Raw genomic sequence first — 24,662 nt, 5'->3', positions numbered from 1 at the left:
TCAACTATTGGATTCTTTGCAGAAAGTACAAATACCAAAGTAGCGACGGTGTCGCCTACGAAGAAAGTACCGGCCATATCCAAGAATCTGAAAGGTCTGCTGACGGCCAACACCAGGAAAATCGGTCGAAAGATCGAGATCGAGCTGGTGAAGGGCCCCCGTGGATTGGGATTCAGCATCACCACCAGGGACAATCCGGCCGGCGGAAATTGCCCCATCTACATTAAGAACATCATTCCTGAGGTACAATTCACAACACAACGGTATACCGATTATCGTGACACGGGATTGTCTGTACAGGGTGCGGCCGTAGAGGATGGCCGACTGAAAATCGGCGATAGATTGCTCCAGGTTAATGACGAAGAAATGACCGGTAAGAGCCAGGCGGAAGCCGTGGCCATTTTGCGTAAAGTATCTCCGGGCAGCAAGGTGAAGATCGTGGTGTCCAGGCAGGAAGACATGCCCACAGCGACCGCCAACAACGGTTTACCCAGGGTCATTGTAAGTAAGCCTTATTTCTAGAATAATGCTTTGGTATGTGCTTTAGTTTGTAGCTATCAACGTCGATATTATTGCATGATATCTTGCACGCGGTAGGCATGCGGGAGCAGTTCAGAGCCAGATACATTCTGAACCGCTCTCGACCGAGACCGTCAGTGATTTCTGTATCTGTCCCAATCTAGGGCATCGAAGAGACTGACGAAAAAGAAGAACCGATCGCCTATAATGGTCACGGTGGTATTGACACGCCCCCCAATATACCACCACTGCCCCAGGGCCATCTGCAGGCGCTCCAACAAAACAGATCACCAGACAGGACGCTGGGCTCGGTAGCAAAGATCGTGTCTCAGTTCCAGGAAGCGAGCAATGTAATTTGTTTTTTATCGTTGTTATCGTTTGTGTAGTTAGAGGCATTGTGCACATACTGAGTAGTGTTAAAGTACTATTATTATTTCAAATATCCATTTCAGATACTAACACACTCTCTATTCAGACTCATCACATTATCTTTAGCATACGAGAATTATTTTAACAACTTAGTATATGTTCAATGAAAGGTAGCTTCATGTTCTCTGTTTATCTACAATCATTTCAAACTGATCAGAATAATTGATGGACTGAAGATTAACACCAACCTGTAATATTTGTAGCCTGCGGAGGAAATAGACGGCTCCATGGTGTTTCCTTGGAAGCATCGAGAGATTCTTACCTTCAACATTCCCGTCCACGATTCGGAGAAGGCAGGACTTGGTATCAGCGTCAAGGGCAAAACTAGCGTATCAGGCGACCTGGGTATATTCATTAAGAGCGTCATCAACGGCGGCGCAGCTTCCAGAGACAAGCGATTAAAGACCAACGATCAACTGTTGAACGTCAACGGTATTTCGCTGTTGCAACAGAGCAATAGCGACGCCATGGAGACGTTACGTAAAGCTATGCTGCACACGGAGGGCCCTGTCCCGGGAAATATCACTCTGACGATTGCAAGAAAAGCGTCGTCCCCTGGCGCCAGCAGAAATAGGTCCAACGAGAGCTTATTGAATAATTCACAGGTACGAGCGGTGCACGATATCTAGGTGACGTGAGGGCGAGTTTTATGTATATGTGTTTGATCTGTTGCAGGAGTTGTTCAATTCTCAGGAGACCTCGAGCGAGATCTCTGGCGAGAATTCCAATTCCAATGCTTCAAACGGTTCCGCGAACACGGTCATTTATAATCCACATCAGAATGGATTGATGAACAACCAGCTGAGTCCAATGCATACGTGGAATCCGGTGTTGGAGAGACTGACTGGTAAAAGTTGCCGTCGGAATGTTTGTTTGTGGTATTAACAGTGTCGACTTTCAGGAAAGCCTCAATTGAGGAACGAGAGCTACTACAAAGCCACTCACGATACGTGGAGCAACAGTATGATGGCCAACAGCTCATTCGGAAATATAAGCATGGCTGAACCCGTTTTAATAGAAGACGAGTATGGTTCCCGAATGGTGCCTCTACAAAACCAACACCAGTAAGTTCTGAGGAGGAATTATTAAGAACATTGTCAGATGTAGTTTTTTCTCTTGCAGAATCAACGTGCATATGTCAAACAAGATGACACACATCAACGGGAATGTTTCCGAGAATAGAAAGGACCACGAACCGGACGGCAAGGCTAGTCTGATAACTGGAAATGGTGATAAGAGCACAGATTCTTCTTCTCAAACCACTCTTCCTAATACTGATGCCACCTACGCCAGCCAACTTAGTTTAGAGAATCCACAAAGTTTTTCTAGGTACTTGTCATGCTCCAGGGTAGAGTAGGGATGAATGCACTAGTTTTTTAAACATAAATATTAACTCTGTTATGCGTTTGGCATACCTAAATGATGAAGCGAATATGATTCACTTTTTGCAATAATGCAAAGTACATTGACATCTGTTTCAAAATATCATTTAAACAGTTTTTTAGTACACCTACCCTACTTTAAACACAATTTATATGCATGGTGGTTCTTTATTCTGGTATTTCTTAACCTCTTGAATTCTTTGCAGAGATGCTTTCGGTCGACAAAGTATGTCCGAGAAACGCCACGCCACCCTGGACGCTAAAAACACCGATACTTACCAGAGAACCAAGAAGATGCGAGAAGAACGAACAAAGAAAGACAGTGGGTAACATTGCCGCATCATCCACCCTAGCCTTCATCCCCCAATTTTTGACCCATTCCCCAGGTAGTACTGTTTATAGACTACCTTTCCAGTGCTTTAACATGTTTGTCACTAACTAAACTAATTTTTTGCTACCTTATACCGGCCTCTTTATGTGCAGCTTGTGCTAATGTTTCGATGTTTTTTGTCTTTTAACAGCTAGTTTAATACGAGTTGGGTCAGTCGAGTCTGTCATTAGTGTTAATCGATCCTCCGAACATCCAGAATGTAAGCATCGACCGTTTTAGCGGATCTCACACAGCAATGTCCTATTAAAACCTTAATCCTTCGTTTTTAGATGCCGACAAGTTGGGAGAACTAGGTCCCTCATTGGGAATGAAGAAATCGTCGAGCTTGGAATCACTGCAAACTATGGTTCAGGAGGTATTCTTTTAATCTGTTAAAAAAATCGACGGTACTCATTGGTGTTGTCATTTAGCTTCAAATGCAAGAAGAAGGCGACCCCGCCTACAGCTACAGAGGTCAGTCTGGCGGACTGAAGGTGATCAGAGGCCGAGGGTGCGAGGAGAGTTTTCGCGCTGCTGTCGTGGATCCTAACCATCGTAGCGAGATCGGTAAATAATTAACCGCAAAAAAAAACAATCCATATACTTTCTCTTTCGCTTTAGGTGCCAAGAAACACTGGCTTCTAGATGGACCGGTTGAGGAGCGGGAAATTGACGGTTTTACCAACGTCAGAGGGGCGCCTCGTCAGTCTTCGCTCAACGCCGCTTTAGATGGAAAGAGCAAGGGTAGTAAGAAGAAACCGGGGATATTTAAGGGCATTGGCTCGATGTTTAGGTAAGGTAATAATGCGATGGTAGAGACAGCGAAACGAAAGGGGGAATGAACACAACAACATTGTTACTTGCCTTTTTTTTTAGGTTCGGAAAACATCGAAAAATCGATCTGGTCGAACCAGTCCAGCAGTATCATCAGGTCAATGAGTTCGACGGAAACACTTCGCAAAATACCCAGCCCCAAATCGAGGATAACCAATCGCAAACCTCGCATAGCACTGACAACACCCAACAGAAGACCAGCCAGGATAATAAACAGGAACAACAGACACAACAGCAGCAGGTTCATTCTGAATCCAACAACCAGCAACAAAGAGAACAGGTGTACGCGAGGCATCACGGTTATATTCACAGGCACGCCGAACAAGTGCAAGTCATACCGGAGAATTCGGTGGTACCGCCAGTGAAATATCGCCAAAACTCCGATCCAAGACGAAACGAGAGGCAGAGGATGGCTCAGAGGCATACTTATTATCAGTCGGACGATAGGGAGAACATCTACGAGCAAAGACAAATACAAAGGAACGAGCAATCGCATCAAAACAGGGAGCCCCAATATGGAGAGTATGGCCGGCCTGGCAGTAGGTCTGGCATTACCGAGTCCGTGCCATTTACACATTACGTCAACTATAATGAGCTGCAGAATCATATTAGGTGAGACTTCTTAATTTCGCACCATCAATCTAACACACTAGCCTAGTGTTGTCAATCCGTTAGGCACAAATCATTTGTTACTAACACTGACTTGTCGCATGACATGAGGAGTTGTCTGAAGTCCTGAAGCTTCAGATAATACTTGTTGTACTGAATTAACCTGTAGTTTTAATTATCAATACTGTTTTATTATGTAACTATAAGATTTTTCAATAAAGGCAGTTTTTTGCTGAAATTTTTTCATAGGCTATCAGAAAGTGACTGATGTGATGACAGCAAACACAATTTGGACAATGCATATTCAGTTTCATAAAAAAGGAACTGGTTCTGAGAACAACTTTGAAGTAAAATTTAACTTTGTTCATAGAACAATATACTCAGTCCAAAGTGACAGGATGTATATGGGTCTTTTTAATACCTCACACACTGCTTGTTTCATTCCATTTCACCATAAATCCGCCCTTATTGAAAAACTTTAATTGACGTGTATGATACAGATTGATTCAGACCAACTAAATAATATATATGTTTCTAATAATGATGGTCGTTGTGCGTTTCATTCGTTGACTAATTCATACGTGGTCCTCGGAATGATATGGCCGATGGCTCATCAATACCATTATCAATTCCACCGTTTGTGAACTTTGTTTATTATGATTATTTGACAAACGTTTTGTGTCTCACCCCGCAGCCGCAAAGAGTCTCTGTCTGATAGTCAGATAGTACAAATGCGACTGCAAGTTCAACAGCAAAGGTTAAAGGTGGAGGAAGAAAGGTATGCACCAATACAATTTACCCACTCCAGTAGTCCGATCACGTTTGCATGCTTTTGATCTCATTTCTTTATTGTTGTATTGGGTGTGGTGGTGGATGGGTTCATTTTGCTGATTAGGTCGTAAATTCGATTAGATTTAGATTGCGTTAGATATCATTAGACATATGTTTTAGCCGCAGTTTACACAACTGTTTGGGTTTACAACATTTAGATGCCACTAAACATTTGTCATGTAGACCTTGATTTTGATTTAAATTTCCAGCTTAACAGTTGCTTGATATTATAGACTATCAGTTTAGTGTTACCAACTTTCTTGAGAAAAACAACATATCCATATCTTAAAATAGGAATGAAAGGACAAAAGGAAAAAGAAATATTTTTGGTCTTATGCAGTTAATTTCGTAAATACATAACGTTAGTCGTTAGGACACACAAAAACATTTTTTCTGTGTTTTGAAGTTACTATTATATTCAAAATTGAGATTAAAATAATAAATAATTAGTTTTTATTACAACTATTGGTCATCAGAGCCTTCTAACCACTACAAGAGAGCTGAGTGATTGGAACATGAAATGGTTTTTATCGATGTCGCGACATGAAACCAATTCTGATGCTGGCGTTCACGTAAGCACACGGTTTTTCAATGAAGCCACACTGCATTTTTCTCTTTTGCGGCAGAAGAAAGCAAGAATAACTTGCCCACTACATAAATATATATAAAATATTGTTGGTAACACTACATGAATTATTAACAGTATTTTTTTGCGTAGCAATAAAAACGACTTTTAACGTTGCTATTATTTTTTCATTATTTTGTTTACTACAGTCGCAAGCAACACCAATACCATTCACAACGCCAGACCAGGAACGAGAATCAGCTGCGACCAATCTCAAACTATTACGAATACGAGAGCGTCCAATCGGTGTTGAACAACCGTCAAATGCGTCCTCCAAATCTCCCCGCTCAGCACAACCAAAACGCTAATCATCAGTCCACCCATATATATGATGTTAACATGAATCCTCCATCGTCGCAAACTAGACAACGGCAAGTCAACATGCAGCAGCAGCAACAGCACCCGTCCAGGCCCAATGCGACCAGACCTCAGCCACATCGAGGTCCCTTCGTAACGCAAGTAACCATCGGCGAGCACCAAAAAAACGGGACTAAAGTGTAAAATATTAGGTTAGATTCTCCTAGATGAAATTTATCCATTAGGTCTACTCTGCTTTAAAAATTATAAATATATTTATATAAATATACATAAATTCATTATCGATTAAAATTGTGTCGTTTTATCTAAAGAAAAGATAAGAACAATTTTTATTTGTCCAAGTCTGTGATGTTTGCTTTTTTTATATATATTAAACTAAAAATTCATCCGTTTTTAACCCTAATCTATTGCTGTATTATATTCCTTCTTTCAATAATCATTGAAGACGTGCTCATTTTTGTAGTAATCTTTAGGTATAACACAGTTCATTTTAAGTATTATATTTTGTGTAAAACGTAATCCATTTTATGTGTATATACAGACTTATTTTATATTGTATATAGTCGAAACTTTATATTTTGAAAATAAACTTAAATTTTATTATATGGATATTGCTGTTTTTTTATTAACTCGTACGTGTTACAGAATTTTTCAAGAATATTAATATACAATACAATATGAAAGTTTCAACTAATATTAATCTTAACTGAGGTAAACGTCGGTTTAAGAATGGCACAGATATGTGTGGGTAAAGTCATTCGCGAATATGCCTAATTAATTTTGATTTCTTCTTTAACTTTGACGTTTTCATAAAGTGGAACGGCCAATTAAAGTATACGGATTTTTAATTTCATAAATTAAATAATGAAAATAATCATGTGATGAATAAGCAACCAAATTCCGTACGTACAAGTACACACAAGCATTTAGAACGTGCCATACAATTCGCCAGTTACTCTCAGACCCAAACCAAAAATTCGAATAAATAATTTTCAAGTTATTGTCAAATTGAATATTTTTAAACAAGTAAGTACTATTAATATACTAAATATATATAGAACTAAGTGCATGTTCTAGTGGATGACTAATTTGGAAGTGTATGATATGATTAATACTATCAAAAGACCTTTTCATTCTTTTAAATAATTTTTCTGAATTTATAAGTTATAATTCACTCCTATAGAGGTCAGCATAGGTGTAATCATTAATGCTGATATCTGACGACAGCATATAGAACTAAAGCTTCTGAATTTATTGCAAAGATATCGCGACAAGTCTAATATTTATTTATTACTTTAGTTTGGATTGCCATTTAAAGATGCCGTAAGATAGGTACTGCCATCCTTATTTTTTTCATTTATCCTAATGTTAAAATTAAAAAACCAAAAAATACAAAATATAGAGGAGATCTTAAAAGGGCCTAGGTGAAAATGTTTCAGTTAATTATTTTGAGTCGAAGCACAGTTTCGGTAGAAAAAGTAAATTTGACGTATTCGGAGAACGGTCTCTAGTTTTATAACGAATGCCAAAGGGAATAATAGTTGGGAATCAAAAACTATTGGAAAATGTGTTTATTATAAACTGTATGTACAAATAGCAGAAAAAGAAATTTATGGTATGGAACAAACAATATAAAATCAATCACAGATTGATAAGTAAAGATAGTTGCGCATATTAATGCAGATAGTTTAATCGCTATCCCCATCATCATCATCGTCGCCTTCATCTTCGGCGCCGCTTGACTCGGGTGTACTCAGAATCTCCTCCTCTTCCTCTCCCTCGTCGCTCTCGTCTTTCTTTTTGCTCTTCTTCTTGTCAGATTCATCGTCACTGTCCTTCTTCCTCTTGCTGGGCTTTTCCTTCGCCTTTTCTTTTTCCTGTTTCTTCATGTCCTTCTTGTCATCCTTTTTCTTTTTTGCTTTGTCGTCATCCGAACTACTGTCGGAGTCCTCAATGAACTCTTTGCTCTTGAAGCTGCCAGTAGACTTCGACGGCGACTCAACGTTGCTTTTCTTACTGCTAGATGATTTCTTGGAATCAGACTTCTTCGATTCCGATTTCTTGCCCTCCGCCCCGCCACCGCTCTTTTTGTAATCCGCCATGGCCTTATTATATTCCTCTTTCTCCTTGGCTGCTTTCTGTTCCCACTCGCTCTTATCCTTCAGCTCACGCCACATCTCGCCACCCTTCTTCGCTATCTCGGTCACCTTAATGCCCGGATTATCTTTCTTAATCTTCTCCCTATTAGCGTTCAGCCACAGCATGAACGCAGTGGACGCCCTCTTCGGTTTATTGTCGTCCTTCTCTTTCTTGGGCTTCCTCGGCTTACGCGGTTTCTCCGACACCGTTTTGGCGCTCTTCTTTTTCTCCTTCTTCTTGTCCTTTTTCTCGCCTTCTAAAACATCAAATCAAATAAACCTCAAGCACTGTCGCAACGACATGCATCGCTTACCCGAACCCTCCTCTCCTTCACTCTCGCTAGTACTGGGGTTACTATCGAATTCTTCAGCGATATCACTGTCTTTTGCCTTCACTTTGTCGGGATCGAAGTCCTCGTCTGTGCTCTCGTCGTCATCGTCATCGTCTTCGTCCCTCTCCTGACCTTCGGCTTTAACGCGCTCGAGATAAGCGTCTGGAGCTTCTGCATCGGAATCGCCAAAGTCATCGTTATACGACGCTTTATCCTATGATTCAATACATTATTATTATTATGGCGACGTATTCATATTTTATCCATTTATTGTTAAAATTCTGATTATTTTATGTAAATATGTATTTACGAATAGTTTAAAATATATGTTGATATATAACTTATAAGTGCTTTTAGAAATTATTTCAACGGCTCATTATCACAAAATGTGTAAAAATAATTAAAGTATATGATCTGGAACGAAACCAATATGTAGAATGGAACCTGGAGGCTTTTGCACTCAAGATAAAGAAAATGTGGGCCCAAGAAACCTAATAATATATCGCGATTTTAACATGAGGATCATCCCTGATGGTGACAATGAACCTATGATAATTTTCAAACAATATAGAGGAGTCAGAGAAAGATATATTAATTCAACAAAAGATACTTGCCCTGTTTGATTATCATTTGTTCTCGTCTTTTTTAAAATTACTTCAAAAGAGGATTGTAATTTGGTTAGGTTTTTCGCCCAGAAATGTCGAAATTGCTATATTGACAAAATTATAGTTTTACAAGAAGAGGGACAAAAAATTATCGGCTAAAACGGCACGAATATCATGGGTTAATGTTCGAAATTTATGGGAATAATTTAATAAAACAGTAAAATTTTATCTTATTATTGTGAATTGTCATTATCTTTTAATGTCAGTATCTAACATTGTGGACTGCAACATAGACCTTTTAAAAATATTTTGTGTTATGGGCAAGAAAAAAGTAAAAGGAATGTATATATACCTTCAACTGATTCCAGATAAGAAGCAATAAATAAATATACGTATATAACAAGTTGATAATAAATTGATAGTTCAAGTGTACTTACACTCTTTCCTCTGTTCTTTATGTTGATCTTCTTGGAAGTAATAAAGTCAAACAGCTTTCCATACTCCTCCTTCTCAATGCTGCTGAACGTGTGTACCGTGCCAGATTTTAATTCCACCTCGAAATCGAATGAACGAGCACCACCGCCACCTCTGGCAAAATTAACTGAACCTATTTCCTCGAAACGAATATGAATTGGTGGTTTGTGCACATATATAAAACCTCTCTCCAGGGGGTACAGGTACCCTGCAGCTGCTTTAAAGGAACATCCAATAGCAGGTGTTCCTGAATGTCTATAAATAGCTTATTTAACACATTGCACACAAAAGGAAGTAATAATAATATACATACCCTATAAAACCTCCAGGTCCTGTCAGTTTCCTACCCACAATGTGCTTCATAATTTTTCCCAACACCTCATATGTTGGTCCAGACAACTCCTTATCCAACTTTCCCTCAAATTTCTCTTTTAGCTCCTGACTTACAAATTACACAAAATTAGAGCAATTAAAATATTTAACACAAGCTATTCTTACTCAGTATATGGTAATTCCAGGGATGTCTCATCCTCCTGCTTGAATAGTAAAACAAGGAAATGATATCGGGTTTGACCCTGTTTAATCGGGGGATCCAAACTGACAACAAAAAACATCTGTCTGCCATCTTTATGGGGTAAAATAAACAAACGCAGAACAGTAGCCATGGGTATCTTGTAATCAAAAGTTTTACCATGGAGTTGAAAGAATGAATTAAATATTTTGATATCATAACGACCACTGAAACGGACAATATTTAAAATGAATAAATTTTAAATAAATACTGTAGTACCGTGGAGTAAGACAATGAATTTCACGAAATATTGCAATAGCATCACCAGAAACATTAATAACACTAGCTTTCTGCATAACTTGTTGTTGGAAGGCTTCTATTGGATCAGTGTCTCCTGCTAATTCATTGGATGGAATAAAAAACCGCATCTCCATAAGACTTACTGGAGCATCATCATTCTAAAAAAATTATCAAAATAACATAATGGAACATGCAAAAACACAAAACAAACCTGATGAAATTCCACTGTAATCTCATTTTTTCCCGCAGTACATTGTGAAACATGATTTAATGGTATTTCAAAAGCACTCTTCTCACCAATATCAAAACTAAGTACTGAACCATGAAACTTTGCTGTTCCCCAATTCCAACCCTTTAAACTAAGTTCCTTCTCCAACATATCTATCTTATATGTGGTACTGAAAAACTTTGCGATTTTATCCTTATCTGACTCCTTGAATCCAACAAAACGATGTAGGGACCCATTGTTTAAAAACACGCGAATACCCCAAGTACCAGCAAAGTTCTGAAAATTTACCGCTTCCAAATCGGAAGATTGAATCTGCTCGACTTTGCCCGTTTTTCCATTCTTGAATATGATGTTCTGATCGGTCATTTTCAGTTTTCCGGAGGTCTACAGTATAAGACACGATTTAACTTAAAATTTATGCTAAAACCAAATCACTTACCATACAACCTTTTAATTCCGACATTATGTCGGAGTACTCCAAAAAATCCATCACAAGAACGAATTAACACTATCCTATATTGATATTAAACTTCCTTAAAACTAGAATAAATAAAATGCTCTCAAAATTTAAGACCTCAACAAATTTGACATATTTGACACAACATATGCCGGGAATTTATAATTCTAGTTTGGTATGGATTGGAAGTAGATGTCACTGCAAATATCATATGAAATTTAAAATATCGCTAATATATTGATTTATATTTTCTTGTTTTACTAATAAAAGCAATAAAAAAATCTACATAATTTTAATATCTCGATGACATTAACCATAAAGTATGGATATTAATACTATTCAAAGAAAAATATTATTCTGCCAAATGTCATTTAAGTACGTGAACAACCGTTACCAAAATTTGATTTAAATCGCAAAACACAGAGGATTGTCAATATTTTGTGATTTAAATCTTCCTTAAAAAGTAAAAATGTCAGGTTTAGACTTTTGTACTCCCAAGAAACCCAGTTTAAATGTTTTGAAGAAAATTCAAATTCCTCCTTCTCCTTACATGAAAAAAATTGGATACGGAACAGGTACAGTAATTTTTAAAGAAAATAAAAACTTTCCTATATTTTATGCTTTGTAGGGGTTGCTGTATATGAACTCGAACGGTCTCCGGTATTTGATAAATTTCGATCTCCTTGGGCAATAAAAAAATTAATAACACGTAAAAGGAGCGACCCGACGATAAAAACCAGGCTAAAAAATGAAGCTGAGGTTTTGCGTAAACTAATCCATCCCAACATTGTTGGATTCAGAGCCTTTTTAGAAAGTAAGGATGGGAATAATATTCTAGCTATGGAGGAATGTAACAGCTCCTTGGGAGATCTAATCGAGATTCGCGGGGATGATAATAAGGGACCATTTTCATCAAGAATTATATCAAAGGTGTCATTGGATGTGGCACATGCTTTGAATTACCTGCATAACAATGCACTAATTATTCATTGTGACATAAAGTCATACAATGTATTAATTAAAGGGGATTTTAATACTTGTAAACTGTGTGACTTTGGGGTATGTTTACCTATAAAGAAAAATGGTAATTTAGATGTGGAGAGAGCCCCTGGAGCAGAATATATTGGAACACAGGCTTGGTCTGCTCCTGAAATATTAAAATATCCTCAGGATATTACCACAAAAGGTAAATTTAAATAAACTATCAAAAATATACTATTATCTTATATTTCAATGTTTTAGCCGACATATATTCATATGGGTTAATAATATGGGAAATGATAGCTCTATGCCCTCCTATATCGGAAAACATTGCCCAGAAAATACAAAATTATTCGGGCATGAACCAAGTAGAATTTGACAAAATATTAGAAGAAATTAGTGTCAAGACAAGACCACCTTTGCCTGAGCATATAAACCTTGGTAAAATTAATTTACAATAAAATCACATAATAATTTTCACAAGTAAAAATTTTTCAGGTGAGGACTATAAAGCAATACTAGAAGTATTCTTTTGTTGTACAGAAGAAAACAAAGGGAGCCGACCATCTGCTGCTGATCTAACAGTTATTTTAGACGAAGTGTGTAATCGATTGTAAAAAAAAAACAATTTTGTAATGTATATAATAATGTATTTTTAAATAAGCAAAGTATAACAAAAATAGTATTTTTACTTCATGAGAAGATCAGTCTTACAGTTCATCTTTATCATGTTCCCATACTTCAAGTAAACTTTGTATTATAATACTTAAGTACATGAAATAATCTTCAGAATCATCATCTTTCTTGTGTGATAAGGTGCCGTAAATTCGGTAAAGATTTAACAAGAGATTTTTATTATAAGAGCCATGACACCTTTTCACCATGCTTTTCATGGCCAATAAAACTTTTTCTTGGGAATCATAATCGGACATGTCCGTCCTTACGACATCAAGTAACAAATCACTAACATACTTACACCATCCTAGATCATATAAGTGCTCCTCTACATCAACATATTTGAGACCTGCAAAGTTGGCAATATCCTGTTGTCTCTCCACAATAAAATCAGTTAGAAGGGTAACCATTTTAAGTCTAACCTTTATAGAGGCAGACTTAAACAAACTTGTGAAAATGGTTAAACCACCCAATTCAACAAATTTATTCTGGGCTAAAGGAAATATTCTTAGAGAAGAGCTTAAAGCACTTATAGTACTGGATTTAATACGATCATTATCATCTAAATTTAATAATCTCAACAACACTGTTACACCACCTGTTTCCAAAATATGAATTTTGACCTGTGGATTGTTTTGCGCTAATGTACTAAATAGTTTCAAAGCTTCATGTCTCAGAGCCACATTAGTCGAGTTTAATTTGTTATAAATTATTTTCTTGAAACCATCCATTTTAACAAATTCATTTGCATTATCAACTTGATGACCAACAAAGTTTAAAATTCTTAAAATATGCATAATGGTCTGATCAGAGGGATGTTTCTTTTTTTCTTCTTGTTCAAACTTAGCGAACAAATCTTGTAATACTTCCACATCAGACTTTGGGACAATAGATTCCTCTGCCAATTCTTGTTTCATTTCATCCATGGTTCGAAATTTCTTGGGTTCACCTTTTTCTATTTTTTTTTTGCCAACATATTTTGTATCTCTTTCCATCTGATCGGTTATATCTACATTTTTGGGCCTCAATATAGAAAAGCCCTTGGACGAGTCTGATTCTTCATCATCATTTACTTTGGCCTCCTTCTTACCAGTTGATAAATTTATTCTATAATGTAAACCTGCCGGTACCTTCTGGCCTGAAAAAAATATATCAGTACCACAAAATGTTTTTTTTTCAAATCTCAACCTTTTTTGATAACTTTCCATTCTTTTGTTGGAACAAATATCTCGTCTGAGTCAGATTCATCATCGTTTTCCCCCAAAGTATTGGAAAATAATAAAATCGTAAAAAGAAATAATTTCCAAACCATTTTCAGTCGATATATCCCAAAAAACCATAACTGATAAGATTTATTGGTTAAATTCCTGGCTTTTGACAGACAAATATTTGAAAAATGTCATTGGTTAAATTCAAAGTGTAAAAACAGTTCTCATTAAAATGTAAACAATTATTTGAAAACAACCACATGGTTTAGTAAGAAAAGCTTTTAATAGAATTTTATAAATATATTAATAATGCCCTAATGTTAGCATTTAAAAAGTATGATACAACAGAGTTGTAAGGCTAAAGATAAAATACAAGAAAAATTATGTGAATAAAACGGAAATGAATTTCTGACATTTTGTTAATTATCAGAAAAATATTCAACTCCGGAAAAATAATTGTTTACAGATTTGAATTTGACTTTTATTTTTTGTGAAAGTGGCTAAAGTTGTAAAAAATAATTATATTTCATATTTTAATATTAGTGGCAATTTTAAAACTTTATATGTTATATATTATTAGATAAATTACAGTATATTATTATATAATACCTTAGTGAATATTTAGGCAGTTTTTGATTATCAAAAGGCAAAAAATCTATGTACAATTTGCGGTCCTATAGACACATCCAATCACAATAGAGTATAGGTGGCGCCCTCCGCACAAATACAACCCGCCATTTCGATTTTCATGTCAAACGTTAGCTTGGCGTTCTCTTTTACGCTTCGTCCTTTCGTAAAGTGTTCGGCCGGCGTCTAGTCACGTGTAAATTTATAAAAATCCAAATTCATCTACTATAGATAATGGCTGACGAATACTTTTTCGGTATGTATACATTCTCGACTATCTATTTTTCCAATATCCTTTCGTATTTTTTCGCCAAATGTCAATATCGTTGTTACTAGATCGCTTACGATGCCGGTATTTGGCGCCATTGTCAATAAGTATCAGTGAGTGATGTAAATGTTGCAATTTCTATTATTTCAGCCCTTACGTTGAAAGGCAAGAATGCCAGTGAAGTTTGGGACCCAGAAGCGAAAGGGGCCGGAGCTGAGGAATATCAAGGGGGCCATAAACTTATCATTAAACACGCATTGTTAGGACCAGAAGTCGCCGATGGTATTAATAATAAAAATTAGCCTGATAATGTCGGTCATTACGTAATTTTTAGGTGAAGTAAACGTAGTTCAAGTTGAAGCGATGACATGGAAAGATGCGGTAAAAATTCCCATCGCCACACTAAAGGCTGGCGGACCAAATAGTCAAGTTTTGCTCGATCTTTCATTCCCCGATCCGCCAGTAACTTTTGCCCTGCTACAAGGGAATGGTCCAGTGCATATAATCGGTCACCATTTAATTGGTGGGCCTTTATCAGACTATGAAGAAAACATGGAAGAAATGGAGGAAGAGATGATTGAAGACGACGATGGAGAAGAAGGAGCAGTAAGTAGAGTTTTTTTTAATTCAGAATTGTGGGATAACAGTAGCAATATCTAGTTTCCTCATCATGTATTATTTGCTTTTTGGCATCAGTTTTCGCAACAAAAAACAATCTTAGCAAAAATTGATATGAACTTTGTCATTTTTGTGCTTTGTGCTTTCTGATGATAACATTAGTTTGTAGGAAAGTCCCTACTGGGAAAGCAGCTGGGGAATTTCATAGCACGCAAGCTGGCAAGTAAATCTTTTTAACTTTATTATGTCAATTCACCCAGAACTGTATCCTTTGCATTTCTCTACCGCTAATATTTATTTAAAGTTTTTTGATATCATAAAGTGTTCATTCATTTAGCTTTTCATATTTATACTAAATACACTTTGGTTTGGTTGTTTGCATGCTGAGAAAACCATTGCACTGTGATATGATCACAGTCTATTTAATAAATTATATTAAATAGGCACGAAAGCTAAAGTCTAGTAGTTTTGTAGATTGCATTTATGCGTCACAGTGCACTGATATTCATTGCAATCTTCCTTTTTTCAGGAAGATGATGAGGAAACTAGTATTAGAAAGCGCAAGCATAATGGAGATGCAAAGGTGCGATTAGTATAATTCCATTTCTCTGAGCATCTCCTGTTTGGATTTTTTTTTGAGTTGGTATTTTACTTAACACTCATTTGTCCAGGAGATGTTTAGAACATTATACAACATGGATGAAATGTAGTGACGATCATTTTCATGATGACTGATTAAAATGAAACAGAAAGATGTCCCATGGCATTGAAAAAAGTTCATCCATGAAATCATTGGTTTATATGAGGGAGGGGCATCTTTTAATGTTGGTCTTTTGTTTCAGGAAGAGGAAGAAGATGATGAAGAGCCAAAAACAAAGAAAGCTAAGACGAGTAACAACACAAAAGGCAAGTCTCCAGTGAAAAATAACGCCAAAGCCAAAAAGTAAAACGAGAAGCCCGAGTGTCTTCGAAGCGCCCAACCGGATATAAGATTTTAATCACTATAACTTAGGTTAGGTTTTACATTTATGTCCGTTATCTCTTTTTCCCGCCTTTCAACAATATTTTTTGTCAAGTTCAGTTTTACGAATCATTACTCTACACCGATGACGAACGTATCAGAACCTAGTGTTTTCGAGACTAATGTATTATGTGATCGTTCAAATTTTTTTCTTTGTCGACGATTTTTGTGAAAACGTGATTTTTTTATTCCAATTTCGTGAGTTTTAAGGAGTTAACAATGCCCCTCAAGTAAATAAGACTAAAATATACCCATAGGTATTTATTACAAAGGCAAGATTGAATTGTTGTAAATATACAATCTCATTAAAATAGTTTTTTTCTAAACGTGTCTTTTTATTTTGTCCCTGCATAATACTCTTAAATATATTCAGAATTACTTTTTCCCGATATAAGAGATTTTTAAAAATGACGAGTGTTTATCCATCATTATAAAAGTGGATAGTGGTTGATTCAGGACGAGCTCACGTATTCCGTTTCTGCAACTGTGACCGCTGGGATCTTTCAATCTAATCAATGCAAAAGACGGCCCTTAGAGATTTTTTAATTTTGAGAACAAAGGTCATACATGACCATGTCTGCTGAATAATATGAAGGCAAGAGCATGTTTATGTTGTTATTTTTCGCTAAATAAATGCGAACGTGTCATTGTTTTCCTACAAATTATTCAATTTCGATCGTTAATAGTAAACAGAATAATTGTTGGTATAACCGTCATGTTCATGCTACAAATAAAGTTCTTGATCGAAAAAATATTGCTCTTAAATTACCTTTTTGATGCTAAGAATCTTAAATATTCCGGAAATATATCAAATTTTTCCAACAACCCTTTAAAAATCAAGTCTTTAGGTTAAAAGTTTCAGGAGAAGGACTTCTTTTAAAAAAGGATCATATTATAAGCCAATGAAAACTTAAATTTAACTAATTGCAAATCACAAAACAATGCTCCAATGAAATAGATGAAGTGATAGAATTTGAAGCCTATTTTAAAAGCTAAATTAAATTATTCTATGAAAAAGTATAATAACATTTAGAAGAACATTAGGAGTCAATTCTTCATTACTGAATGAGAGTACTAAGTAAAATAAGTGAAGTTAAATTTGTTTTAAAAGTTGCTACTTAGACCCAGAGCTCTCGAGAGATATTCATAAAAAATTAAAAATTGTCGACGATACCAAAATACATGTAACAGCTAACAAAGAAGTAAATAATAAGAGAAATTTGGAAATTACCTCATTTATATTATAGGCAGATTTGATACATAGTAATATAATTATTTTACATTGATAAGAGAAATAAATAAAATGTACCCTTTTTTCTAAGTAAATAAAACTAATTTAAATGTATCATACATTTAATTTTTCAACAATTCCTGAGGGTATTTTCAAATTTTTAACTAAAATTTCCATATTCATGCTTCCATGTTCTTGCATCTTGACTAGCAAGTCCATTAATGCCTGTCTACAACTGTTCAGCCATTTTGTGGAATGAACGGCTACTTTTTCTGGACTATGTTTTGTTTTATATACCCGCGCTCGCTTAAGCTGTTCTAATTTTTCTTCTTTCTGACGAATTTCTGCCTCCTTTACAGCAATGAGCCTCAACAAGTCGTCTTTTTGCTGCTGGGTTTGTGGTGATGATATAAATACATCATCCTCTTCATTAGAATCATATTTGGACTGTACATTGATTTCTTGGAGATCCTTATTCAGAGATAACTGCTTTGACTTTTTTTCTTCTTTTAAAGCATCTGATACTTTCTTAAGCTGCTCACTGGATTTTGTTAATGACATACTCTTTGTTTTTTTTGACTTCCATTTATCACTAAATGCAATAAAATCATCAAAGTTTTGTTCATTGGGCTCATCATAAAAGGCACTTGGATTGACAGAAAATTCTTTTAAATAATCTTCAGTAGTGAATTTTGCTAACAAAATGTTTGTATTTTCACAATTTGTTTTCTCTTTTTTAACTAGATCAGTTTTGTCTAGTATTTTTGCTGAATCACTATCGCTGCTTGAATCAAAATCCAATTTTTTCCTCTTCTTTCCTTTCATTTTAATTAACCTGATTTCACTTTCTTCCCCAGCTATTCTGGGTTTAGTCTTTTCTGTTGATGCATTTGTTTTTGAATCTTCCTTGAAATTATTGCTTTCTTTTAATATTGGTCCTTTTTTTTCTTGAGAATCAGTCTTGTAGTTAATTTTTTTGCTTCCAATTGTTCGATCACCTTTCTCTAAATTTTTAATTCTTAGACATTCCTTGCCAGTTGATTCAATTATTTTTTGTTTATCTATTACACTATTAGTATGAATTTCAGGTATAGCTGCTCCATCCTTTTTATCTTTTGGAGTTAGGCTAGGCAAATTAGATTCTGGAATAGCACAAAGATTTTTTGGAGTTTTCTTTGTTCTAGATAATCCTATTCTTCGACAAGGCGTTAATAAATTCTTATTAATCCCACTTCCTGCATAATTCTTCCTAAAAGACTTGTTTTCCGGCGTTGTCATTGTAATTTTTCATTTTTCACTCTCAAATTAAAAAAAGCTTGTTATTTAGTTTGGTTAGTTTGAACAAATTCAAATAAATTTATTAATTCAATGTTTATACATAGGCAACTATTGACACATGTTATGAAGTTGGGTTATGTTTAGAGGTCTGTTATGATTTTTAACGGTTTTATTTGACTTAAAAAAATACAATTTTATGATTTTGGTAAGTACGAATACATTTCTATATAAATTGTAAATAAACATCGCTTTTGTCTTAATTACTTTTATTATTTTAATTCGTTATTTATAAAATAGTTTTTAATTCCCATTCTTTATATTTTTTTCATTATGTACAAAAACAATATAATTATACTATGTCATGAATCTATATTATTGATTATGTCTTAACTTATTTGTCATTATTAATTGTCAATGTCACAAAAATTTTACGTTATAAACTGGTAGCCACCCAATATTAAAAAAATAAAATAAATATTTACAGGTTCTGCTTTTTTATGTAATGAGTAATTCAGATGAAGACGCATCCACGAAACAGGTACTGAATTATTATAAGAACTACTCCCAAAGCCCACATCTCCAAAAATATTTTTCTGGAGCTGAAACTGTTAGTTTTACCATCTTGGATACGAAAGAAGAAAAAACCTGTATTCCATGTAATGTTCCAAAGACAATTATAACTGAGAGCTCTTCAAAAGTAATTGATCTTCCTCTAAAAGAAACTGTTCTTGATGGTATTAAGGTCTCTGCCAAATTTAAATCACCACAGGTACAATGTGTTAAAAATGAAGATATTTCTCCATGCTATATGCAACGAAGTAACTCATTACCTACCAAATTATGTGAAACAGAAGTCCAGCTTGATCTGTCACAGGTTTCATCAACAGATAATGTTAAGGTACTAGTATTTGATTCATCCACAAGTTCTAGTCACAGTGATAATAAGCCAGAAGAGACTCAGCCTATAGCTTCCTCTAGCTCAAATTCATTTACAAAAACAAAAAGCATCTCTAGCAGCAGTTCAGAGGATAAAAAGATATTTAGTTTTGGTTTAACACTTTCCCAGTTGAAAGAGAAGATAGGTGTACCGATAGCTTTCTCAACACCTACCTTTGCTTTAGGTGAAGTGTTTTTAGTAAATTCAGATTCAGAAGCCACCCCAATTTCTTGTTCACCCAAATCAGTAAACAAACAGGATAATTATGAAAATTATGTGACGGATGAAACATGTGTACAGTCAACACGAGAAAATGTATTTTCCCAAGTTCCTGATTCGATATATAGGAATAAAAAAATCAAGTCTAAAAGGAAGGATATTAAAGACAGGAAAAGCAAAGCTGTTAAAATGAGTGCAAATGTTAATGTGATTGATTCAACACCTAAGGTATGTGTTAAACCAGAGAAAAGTACTAGACGCTTGGTATTGAGCTCAGTGGAGGAAGAGGACATAGTGGAAAAGACTAGAAAGTTAAATAACAACCTTCTCGGTAATGATAATAAACAAAATGCTTGGAAACCACCAGATAAAAAGACAATAGAACTGAGTCAGTGTGAACCAGTAAACGTCGATTGTCTTTGTGCCGACAAGGTGGAAATCGCGGTACAAACAGATCCGAATCGGTCACTCCTCTTAAGTAATAGTGTTGAAGGCTCCAGCTGTGACAGTTTCGAGTACATTAGCAGCAATGGACGACACAACGAGTCAACGATTTCGTCCAGTGACAAGGACGGTGATTTCGACAAGCTCATCGACGTGTTACAGATACTTTTGGTGACCAACAGGAAGAAAACAAACAGCAAGAAGCAGCAGGTCAAAAAGATTATCAAAAAGTTGTTGTCTACGAGCGAATCCGACCCCCAAATGTCTAGTTCTAGTTCTCCGGAAAACAAAAGAAGCACCAGAAGCCTCGATGCGGAGAAGCATTCACGGCGATCCGATTCTTTCAGACAGAGCAGTAAAAACACGACTAGAAATAGCGGCGATTATCTGTTGAAGTTTGCCGAGAATGAAAGGCTGTACCAAATCGCGTGGATAGATAACGAGATCGGCCACTTGTCTAAATTGAAGAAGTTTCTTGAGACCAACAAGGGGGAGCAGAAAGGAGTGAAGACCGTGGAGAAGAAACAATCCAGGTACAAAGTGGTAGGTGCTGATCAAGGTACGAACGAAGCACCGCAACGGGAGTACGTCATTGAAACTGACATGGCGGTGCCCATAGATGCTAATATAAATTATGTTATTGATGGAAAACAGTTTATCGTTGATCCACCAGAGGTACCGATCCAAAATGGCCATAGTCCCGTGTTTGCTGATATAGCAGTAGAGTCTAAACCGAGTAGTACAAATATAAAGATTTCCACGTTATGCAGCAAGTGTAAACAACCCACGTGCGTTTGTGAAGTGACCAGTGATCAGCGGAAGGCTGAAGATAGTCCAGCATTATATCAAGGTAATATAGAGAGGGTCATCGATTGGTTTCTTTATTCTTAGTTTTGTTCCAATTATTTAATTACAATTTTATTGTTTATGAAAAACAATATTAATTAAATTGCTTGCAACTAATTTGGCAATAGTGCATTCTTGATTTCATGAATTACTCGGCATTGTTTTGGATTATTGGTATAACACTTATGTATGTGTGTACTTGTGTAACATTATGTAAGCAAATCCATATAATGTATACATCAGTCGTGTCAAATGGGCGTCTTTAGAAAAATAACATAATCTAGTAGCGAATCAAGGATTTTGATTTGAGTAGCTCTCAGAAGGTACTATAGTTACTATATACTATAGGTACTCACTATAAAGTTTAATCAGAATCTCAAGTTTAGTCCAAAACATATCACATAGGAATTCGAATTCTTTTGAACAAAACAAAAAAATGAACTTGGAGTGTCGTAGTATTGCCAATGTTTAAATTACACGTATTTCAACAAGTGAACCAATAGATGATCGAACTTATACATATTGGGTTATTGAATATTGAAGGCTGGTTGATGTTGAACTAGAATGAAAAAAGTTTTTTTAAATTTAATTACAGGATTAAATTACGCGATTTTGGTAGCCAGTTCACGTGAGAGATAACTATATTCTCATTTGTAGCATGTCTAGTTTGAAATCTACCTCCAACTGTGGGTTTTTATGGGTTCTTTGTCACCTATAACCTGGAACCTGGAGAATCTAAATGAAATAAAAATAACCAAAATAAAATAAATATAAATAATATAATATATCCACCTCAAATATTTAACTTGGTAAAGTGATTTGGCGCCAGTGACTTAATAATGAACAAGATAAACAGAAGCCAATAAGATACAGATACTGACTGAAAATTACTTTTTACACAGATATCCCGCACGTCGCCGATATGAACTCATTGGAAAAAGCCTTCCACAACTGCGATTGTAAAACGGAACACTCCGATGACACTTGTCCTCTTGTTCAAAAACTGGCGAAACATTTTACCCGATGCAATGCGGAAAAACTAACATCCAACGCTTACGTACAAGCTATAGCTCCAAAACTCGTGGAAGGCGTTACGAAAGAAACGCAGGTTATGTGGGAAAAACAGAACAATGAAGGAGACGGCGTATACGTTGCCGAGACGGAACATACGAGGAAAATCATCAGCCCCGTGTCTATGCCGTCTTCTGAAAAAACTCCGCCATTGTACAGAGAAAAAGAAACGGCATCGCTGAGAATACAAACTGAAAATAACCGACCAGAAAAGATTACTAAAGAGGTACAAGCGAGAGTGGAAACCCTAGACAGACAAGTTCAATATTTAAAAACATTACTTAAAGGACGAGATAATGGTGTGAACGATGAGTCCTCGGGGAAGACTCATGATGATACGGAGCAAGTAAAAGTAGGCAAACCCCAATGTCCAAAGAGCGACTCCATGGATAAGATGATCCAAACCGAGACCAAAGCTTGCTCTTGCGGCACTGAGCAAACCGAAATGCAAGGAGGGCTTGATGGGGAATCAGAGCAAGTTAAAAAGGAAGCGTTTTCAGAGAATAGGAGTACCTCGGATCAGATCATCCAAACGGAGAACGGAACAAACGTTAGTGGGAATGCGGGACTACCCTCAGCGACGTCTGCGACATATTCTCAGATAGGAAGTACTAGTGAGTTTGTTCTTATCGGTTTTTAGTTTTTAACTCATGACATTTTTTGTTAGGTTTAAGTATTCCGACGTCAATCCTAGACGGACAGGGGTCAACAGCTGAGGCGTGTGCCTGCTGCGGTCGAACATTTCTCCGCGAAGAACCGAGCGATGGCAGTTCGAAACCTAACGTCGTTATGTGTTGCTGCAAGAAGTACGCGCTGGCCTACTGCACCAACCCATTGATGAAATGTTACTGCAACGGGCGGTCCTGCAAACGCACCAACTACTACTGCATTTGTGACAAGAACCAATCCCACAAGTACATAACCTACTGTAAACGGTGCAAGAAGAAACTGTTGGATACCATGAAGCAACAGAAACAGAGCATGGCGTACACGTTAATCCTCGAAGAGAATTCCAATCAAATCGCAGATAATGAGAAAGGTAACAAGCCGAGGAAATACGACGAGGTCAAAATTCAAATACCAAAGAAGCAAAGTTCAAAGAAATCCAAAGATCGAAGGAACAGCTACGAGCGGAACAAGCTCGACAGCCAGAGGAAGTGGGAAACTGAGAAAGAAACAGTACAAAACAGTGGAGACGCGACCGTTGATAATCTGCGACCTTATACTTTACAGGTATAGTAATATTATGATGCCATGTATATAGTTAGTTCTTAATAAACTGATGGTGTGCAAAATTGTGTCTGTACTTATATCGTGCATGCAGGAGTATTTAATAGAAAATAAGCCGGAGTTCATCTATACGGCAGAGTATCGACGTCAGCTTATGTTGAACTCCCGCATTTGGAGGGAGCGTAACAAAGACGCACTGAAAATGCATTTCCTGGAGAATAGAGCCCCCTCGAAAGACGGTATGCATCTTTCAGAGTTTCTTTGACACTTTTAATTTCTGTTTAACCTTAGGCAAGTTCAAGTTGTACTCTGAACAGCAAATGAAGGAAATCACCCGCCGGAACTATGAGAAATTACCGGAGGTTCGTCAGAAACATGTCAACAAACACAAGAAGTGCCTTAAGGAGGCCGACAGAGTGATTTGTGAGAGATTCGCAAAGGTTTGTATTTGTTTCTGTTCTTATTTCTTCATGTCAATTATCTTTTATATTATAGAAAATACAAAGGAATGTACTCAAAGGTAAATCGAATTTTCCGATAGACAAAAACGTTATTAATATATGACTGTTAAAGATATTATATATACAATAAGTACAAAATAAATAATTGTTATTTATTTATTTTTTGTTGTTTTATATTTTTACCTTACAGAGCCTGAATCAACTATAGATAGAACGCAACCAATTTTAGATTTAAAAAAGATTTCAGAATATTAAAAAAATTGTATATAACATAAACTATGATGAACTGTAATCTTTACTTCTATTAATCCAAGATTCCATGAACATCAGATTAGTATGGTAATTCGTGTACTTAACTGTCAGAAACTGTATATGGTGACGATTCTAATTGTGACCAATTATATTTTACTTGTACTAATGATTTTACTAACGGCCGAAAATCTTTTATAAAATTAAACGTGAAACTATTATTTATATTTTATTCCATAAAAATCAAAGGAGTCTGCTCAAAGATAAATCAAATGTTCACATAGACGAAACCCCCCGATGTTTTAAGATATTACAAAATAAAAATTTATTTTTAT

General features: G+C 36.0%; 7 protein-coding genes across 18 annotated transcripts in view; 4 read left to right on the top strand and 3 right to left on the bottom strand.

The window, feature by feature from the left end:
- Nucleotides 1-6,526, top strand: part of LOC143199778 (partitioning defective 3 homolog) — a 35,582-nt gene extending 29,056 nt beyond the window's left edge. For 2 of the 9 annotated variants that reach the window (XM_076409856.1, XM_076409854.1), the window contains 15 exons: nt 23-243; nt 301-501; nt 684-869; nt 1,152-1,553; nt 1,624-1,795; nt 1,850-2,012; nt 2,071-2,277; nt 2,537-2,652; nt 2,852-2,920; nt 2,991-3,076; nt 3,132-3,267; nt 3,322-3,493; nt 3,577-4,146; nt 4,838-4,921; nt 5,749-6,526. In XM_076409856.1, the coding sequence (XP_076265971.1) occupies nt 23-243; nt 301-501; nt 684-869; nt 1,152-1,553; nt 1,624-1,795; nt 1,850-2,012; nt 2,071-2,277; nt 2,537-2,652; nt 2,852-2,920; nt 2,991-3,076; nt 3,132-3,267; nt 3,322-3,493; nt 3,577-4,146; nt 4,838-4,921; nt 5,749-6,100 (3,137 nt within the window). In that variant the 3' untranslated portion in view covers nt 6,101-6,526. Of the gene's footprint in view, nt 1-22; nt 244-300; nt 502-683; nt 870-1,151; nt 1,554-1,623; nt 1,796-1,849; nt 2,013-2,070; nt 2,278-2,536; nt 2,653-2,851; nt 2,921-2,990; nt 3,077-3,131; nt 3,268-3,321; nt 3,499-3,576; nt 4,147-4,837; nt 4,922-5,748 lie in introns of those variants that run through there. The other 7 variants (XM_076409858.1, XM_076409855.1, XM_076409860.1 and 4 more) reach the window with 4 other exon arrangements.
- A 947-nt stretch (nt 6,527-7,473) lies between these two features.
- Ssrp (Structure specific recognition protein) lies at nt 7,474-11,280 on the bottom strand. Its single transcript, XM_076409802.1, has 8 exons — nt 10,946-11,280; nt 10,489-10,890; nt 10,257-10,435; nt 9,965-10,204; nt 9,780-9,908; nt 9,430-9,721; nt 8,370-8,601; nt 7,474-8,312 (listed from the first exon to the last, which is right to left on the bottom strand). The coding sequence occupies exons 1-8, from the start codon at nt 10,994-10,996 to the stop codon at nt 7,606-7,608; spliced, it is 2,232 nt and encodes a 743-aa protein (XP_076265917.1). The 5' UTR covers nt 10,997-11,280; the 3' UTR covers nt 7,474-7,605.
- A 41-nt stretch (nt 11,281-11,321) lies between these two features.
- On the top strand, nt 11,322-12,624 carry LOC143199754 (lymphokine-activated killer T-cell-originated protein kinase). Its single transcript, XM_076409805.1, has 4 exons — nt 11,322-11,538; nt 11,592-12,149; nt 12,206-12,385; nt 12,443-12,624. Exons 1-4 carry the CDS (start codon nt 11,433-11,435, stop codon nt 12,559-12,561), a joined length of 963 nt encoding a protein of 320 aa, XP_076265920.1. The 5' UTR covers nt 11,322-11,432; the 3' UTR covers nt 12,562-12,624.
- LOC143199752 (nucleotide exchange factor SIL1) lies at nt 12,573-13,998 on the bottom strand. The gene is made up of 2 exons (XM_076409803.1): nt 13,808-13,998; nt 12,573-13,757 (listed from the first exon to the last, which is right to left on the bottom strand). The coding sequence occupies exons 1-2, from the start codon at nt 13,929-13,931 to the stop codon at nt 12,655-12,657; spliced, it is 1,227 nt and encodes a 408-aa protein (XP_076265918.1). The 5' UTR covers nt 13,932-13,998; the 3' UTR covers nt 12,573-12,654.
- Nucleotides 13,999-14,548: 550 nt separating this feature from the next.
- Nlp (Nucleoplasmin) lies at nt 14,549-16,687 on the top strand. 4 transcript variants are annotated; one of them, XM_076409806.1, is made up of 6 exons: nt 14,549-14,710; nt 14,873-15,004; nt 15,057-15,328; nt 15,503-15,559; nt 15,870-15,923; nt 16,183-16,687. In XM_076409806.1, the coding sequence occupies exons 1-6, from the start codon at nt 14,689-14,691 to the stop codon at nt 16,285-16,287; spliced, it is 642 nt and encodes a 213-aa protein (XP_076265921.1). In that variant the 5' UTR covers nt 14,549-14,688; the 3' UTR covers nt 16,288-16,687. The 4 variants fall into 4 exon arrangements, with proteins under 4 accessions (XP_076265921.1, XP_076265923.1, XP_076265922.1 ...); XM_076409808.1 differs by lacking the exon at nt 15,503-15,559; XM_076409807.1 differs by lacking the exon at nt 15,870-15,923.
- A 1,009-nt stretch (nt 16,688-17,696) lies between these two features.
- LOC143199753 (uncharacterized) lies at nt 17,697-18,946 on the bottom strand. Its single transcript, XM_076409804.1, has one exon. The coding sequence runs from the start codon at nt 18,868-18,870 to the stop codon at nt 17,707-17,709; it is 1,164 nt and encodes a 387-aa protein (XP_076265919.1). The 5' UTR covers nt 18,871-18,946; the 3' UTR covers nt 17,697-17,706.
- Nucleotides 18,947-18,983: 37 nt separating this feature from the next.
- LOC143199750 (uncharacterized) lies at nt 18,984-24,237 on the top strand. Its single transcript, XM_076409800.1, has 7 exons — nt 18,984-19,075; nt 19,355-21,320; nt 22,219-23,001; nt 23,055-23,620; nt 23,712-23,856; nt 23,909-24,057; nt 24,113-24,237. The coding sequence occupies exons 1-7, from the start codon at nt 19,067-19,069 to the stop codon at nt 24,179-24,181; spliced, it is 3,687 nt and encodes a 1,228-aa protein (XP_076265915.1). The 5' UTR covers nt 18,984-19,066; the 3' UTR covers nt 24,182-24,237.
- The last annotated feature ends 425 nt before the right edge of the window (nt 24,238-24,662 follow it).

This window comes from Rhynchophorus ferrugineus, unplaced genomic scaffold (genome assembly GCF_030347505.1).
Source record: "Rhynchophorus ferrugineus isolate W39M unplaced genomic scaffold, kcgeb_rfMv2 rfM7, whole genome shotgun sequence".
In the NCBI taxonomy this organism is placed as follows: Eukaryota; Metazoa; Arthropoda; class Insecta; order Coleoptera; family Curculionidae; genus Rhynchophorus; species Rhynchophorus ferrugineus.
Note: the sequence above shows the minus strand (reverse complement) of the source record. Positions and strands in the feature narration are given on the sequence as shown.

Coding starts and splice junctions, on each gene's coding strand:
- Ssrp (XM_076409802.1), bottom strand. CDS start 10,996: ATGGATTTTTTGGAGTACTCCGACATAATGTCGGAATTAAAAGGTTGT. Junction 10,205..10,256: donor ATTCATTGTCTTACTCCACG/GTACTACAGTAT, acceptor TGTCCGTTTCAG/TGGTCGTTATGATATCAAAA. Junction 9,722..9,779: donor GGACCTGGAGGTTTTATAGG/GTATGTATATTA, acceptor AGCTATTTATAG/ACATTCAGGAACACCTGCTA.
- LOC143199754 (XM_076409805.1), top strand. CDS start 11,433: ATGTCAGGTTTAGACTTTTGTACTCCCAAGAAACCCAGTTTAAATGTT. Junction 12,150..12,205: donor TCAGGATATTACCACAAAAG/GTAAATTTAAAT, acceptor TCAATGTTTTAG/CCGACATATATTCATATGGG. Junction 12,386..12,442: donor GCCTGAGCATATAAACCTTG/GTAAAATTAATT, acceptor AAAATTTTTCAG/GTGAGGACTATAAAGCAATA.
- LOC143199752 (XM_076409803.1), bottom strand. CDS start 13,931: ATGGTTTGGAAATTATTTCTTTTTACGATTTTATTATTTTCCAATACT. Junction 13,758..13,807: donor ATGGAAAGTTATCAAAAAAG/GTTGAGATTTGA, acceptor TATTTTTTTCAG/GCCAGAAGGTACCGGCAGGT.
- Nlp (XM_076409806.1), top strand. CDS start 14,689: ATGGCTGACGAATACTTTTTCG. Junction 15,329..15,502: donor ACGATGGAGAAGAAGGAGCA/GTAAGTAGAGTT, acceptor TGATAACATTAG/TTTGTAGGAAAGTCCCTACT. Junction 15,924..16,182: donor AGCATAATGGAGATGCAAAG/GTGCGATTAGTA, acceptor CTTTTGTTTCAG/GAAGAGGAAGAAGATGATGA.
- LOC143199753 (XM_076409804.1), bottom strand. CDS start 18,870: ATGACAACGCCGGAAAACAAGTCTTTTAGGAAGAATTATGCAGGAAGT.
- LOC143199750 (XM_076409800.1), top strand. Junction 23,621..23,711: donor TGCGACCTTATACTTTACAG/GTATAGTAATAT, acceptor TCGTGCATGCAG/GAGTATTTAATAGAAAATAA. Junction 23,857..23,908: donor TAGAGCCCCCTCGAAAGACG/GTATGCATCTTT, acceptor GTTTAACCTTAG/GCAAGTTCAAGTTGTACTCT.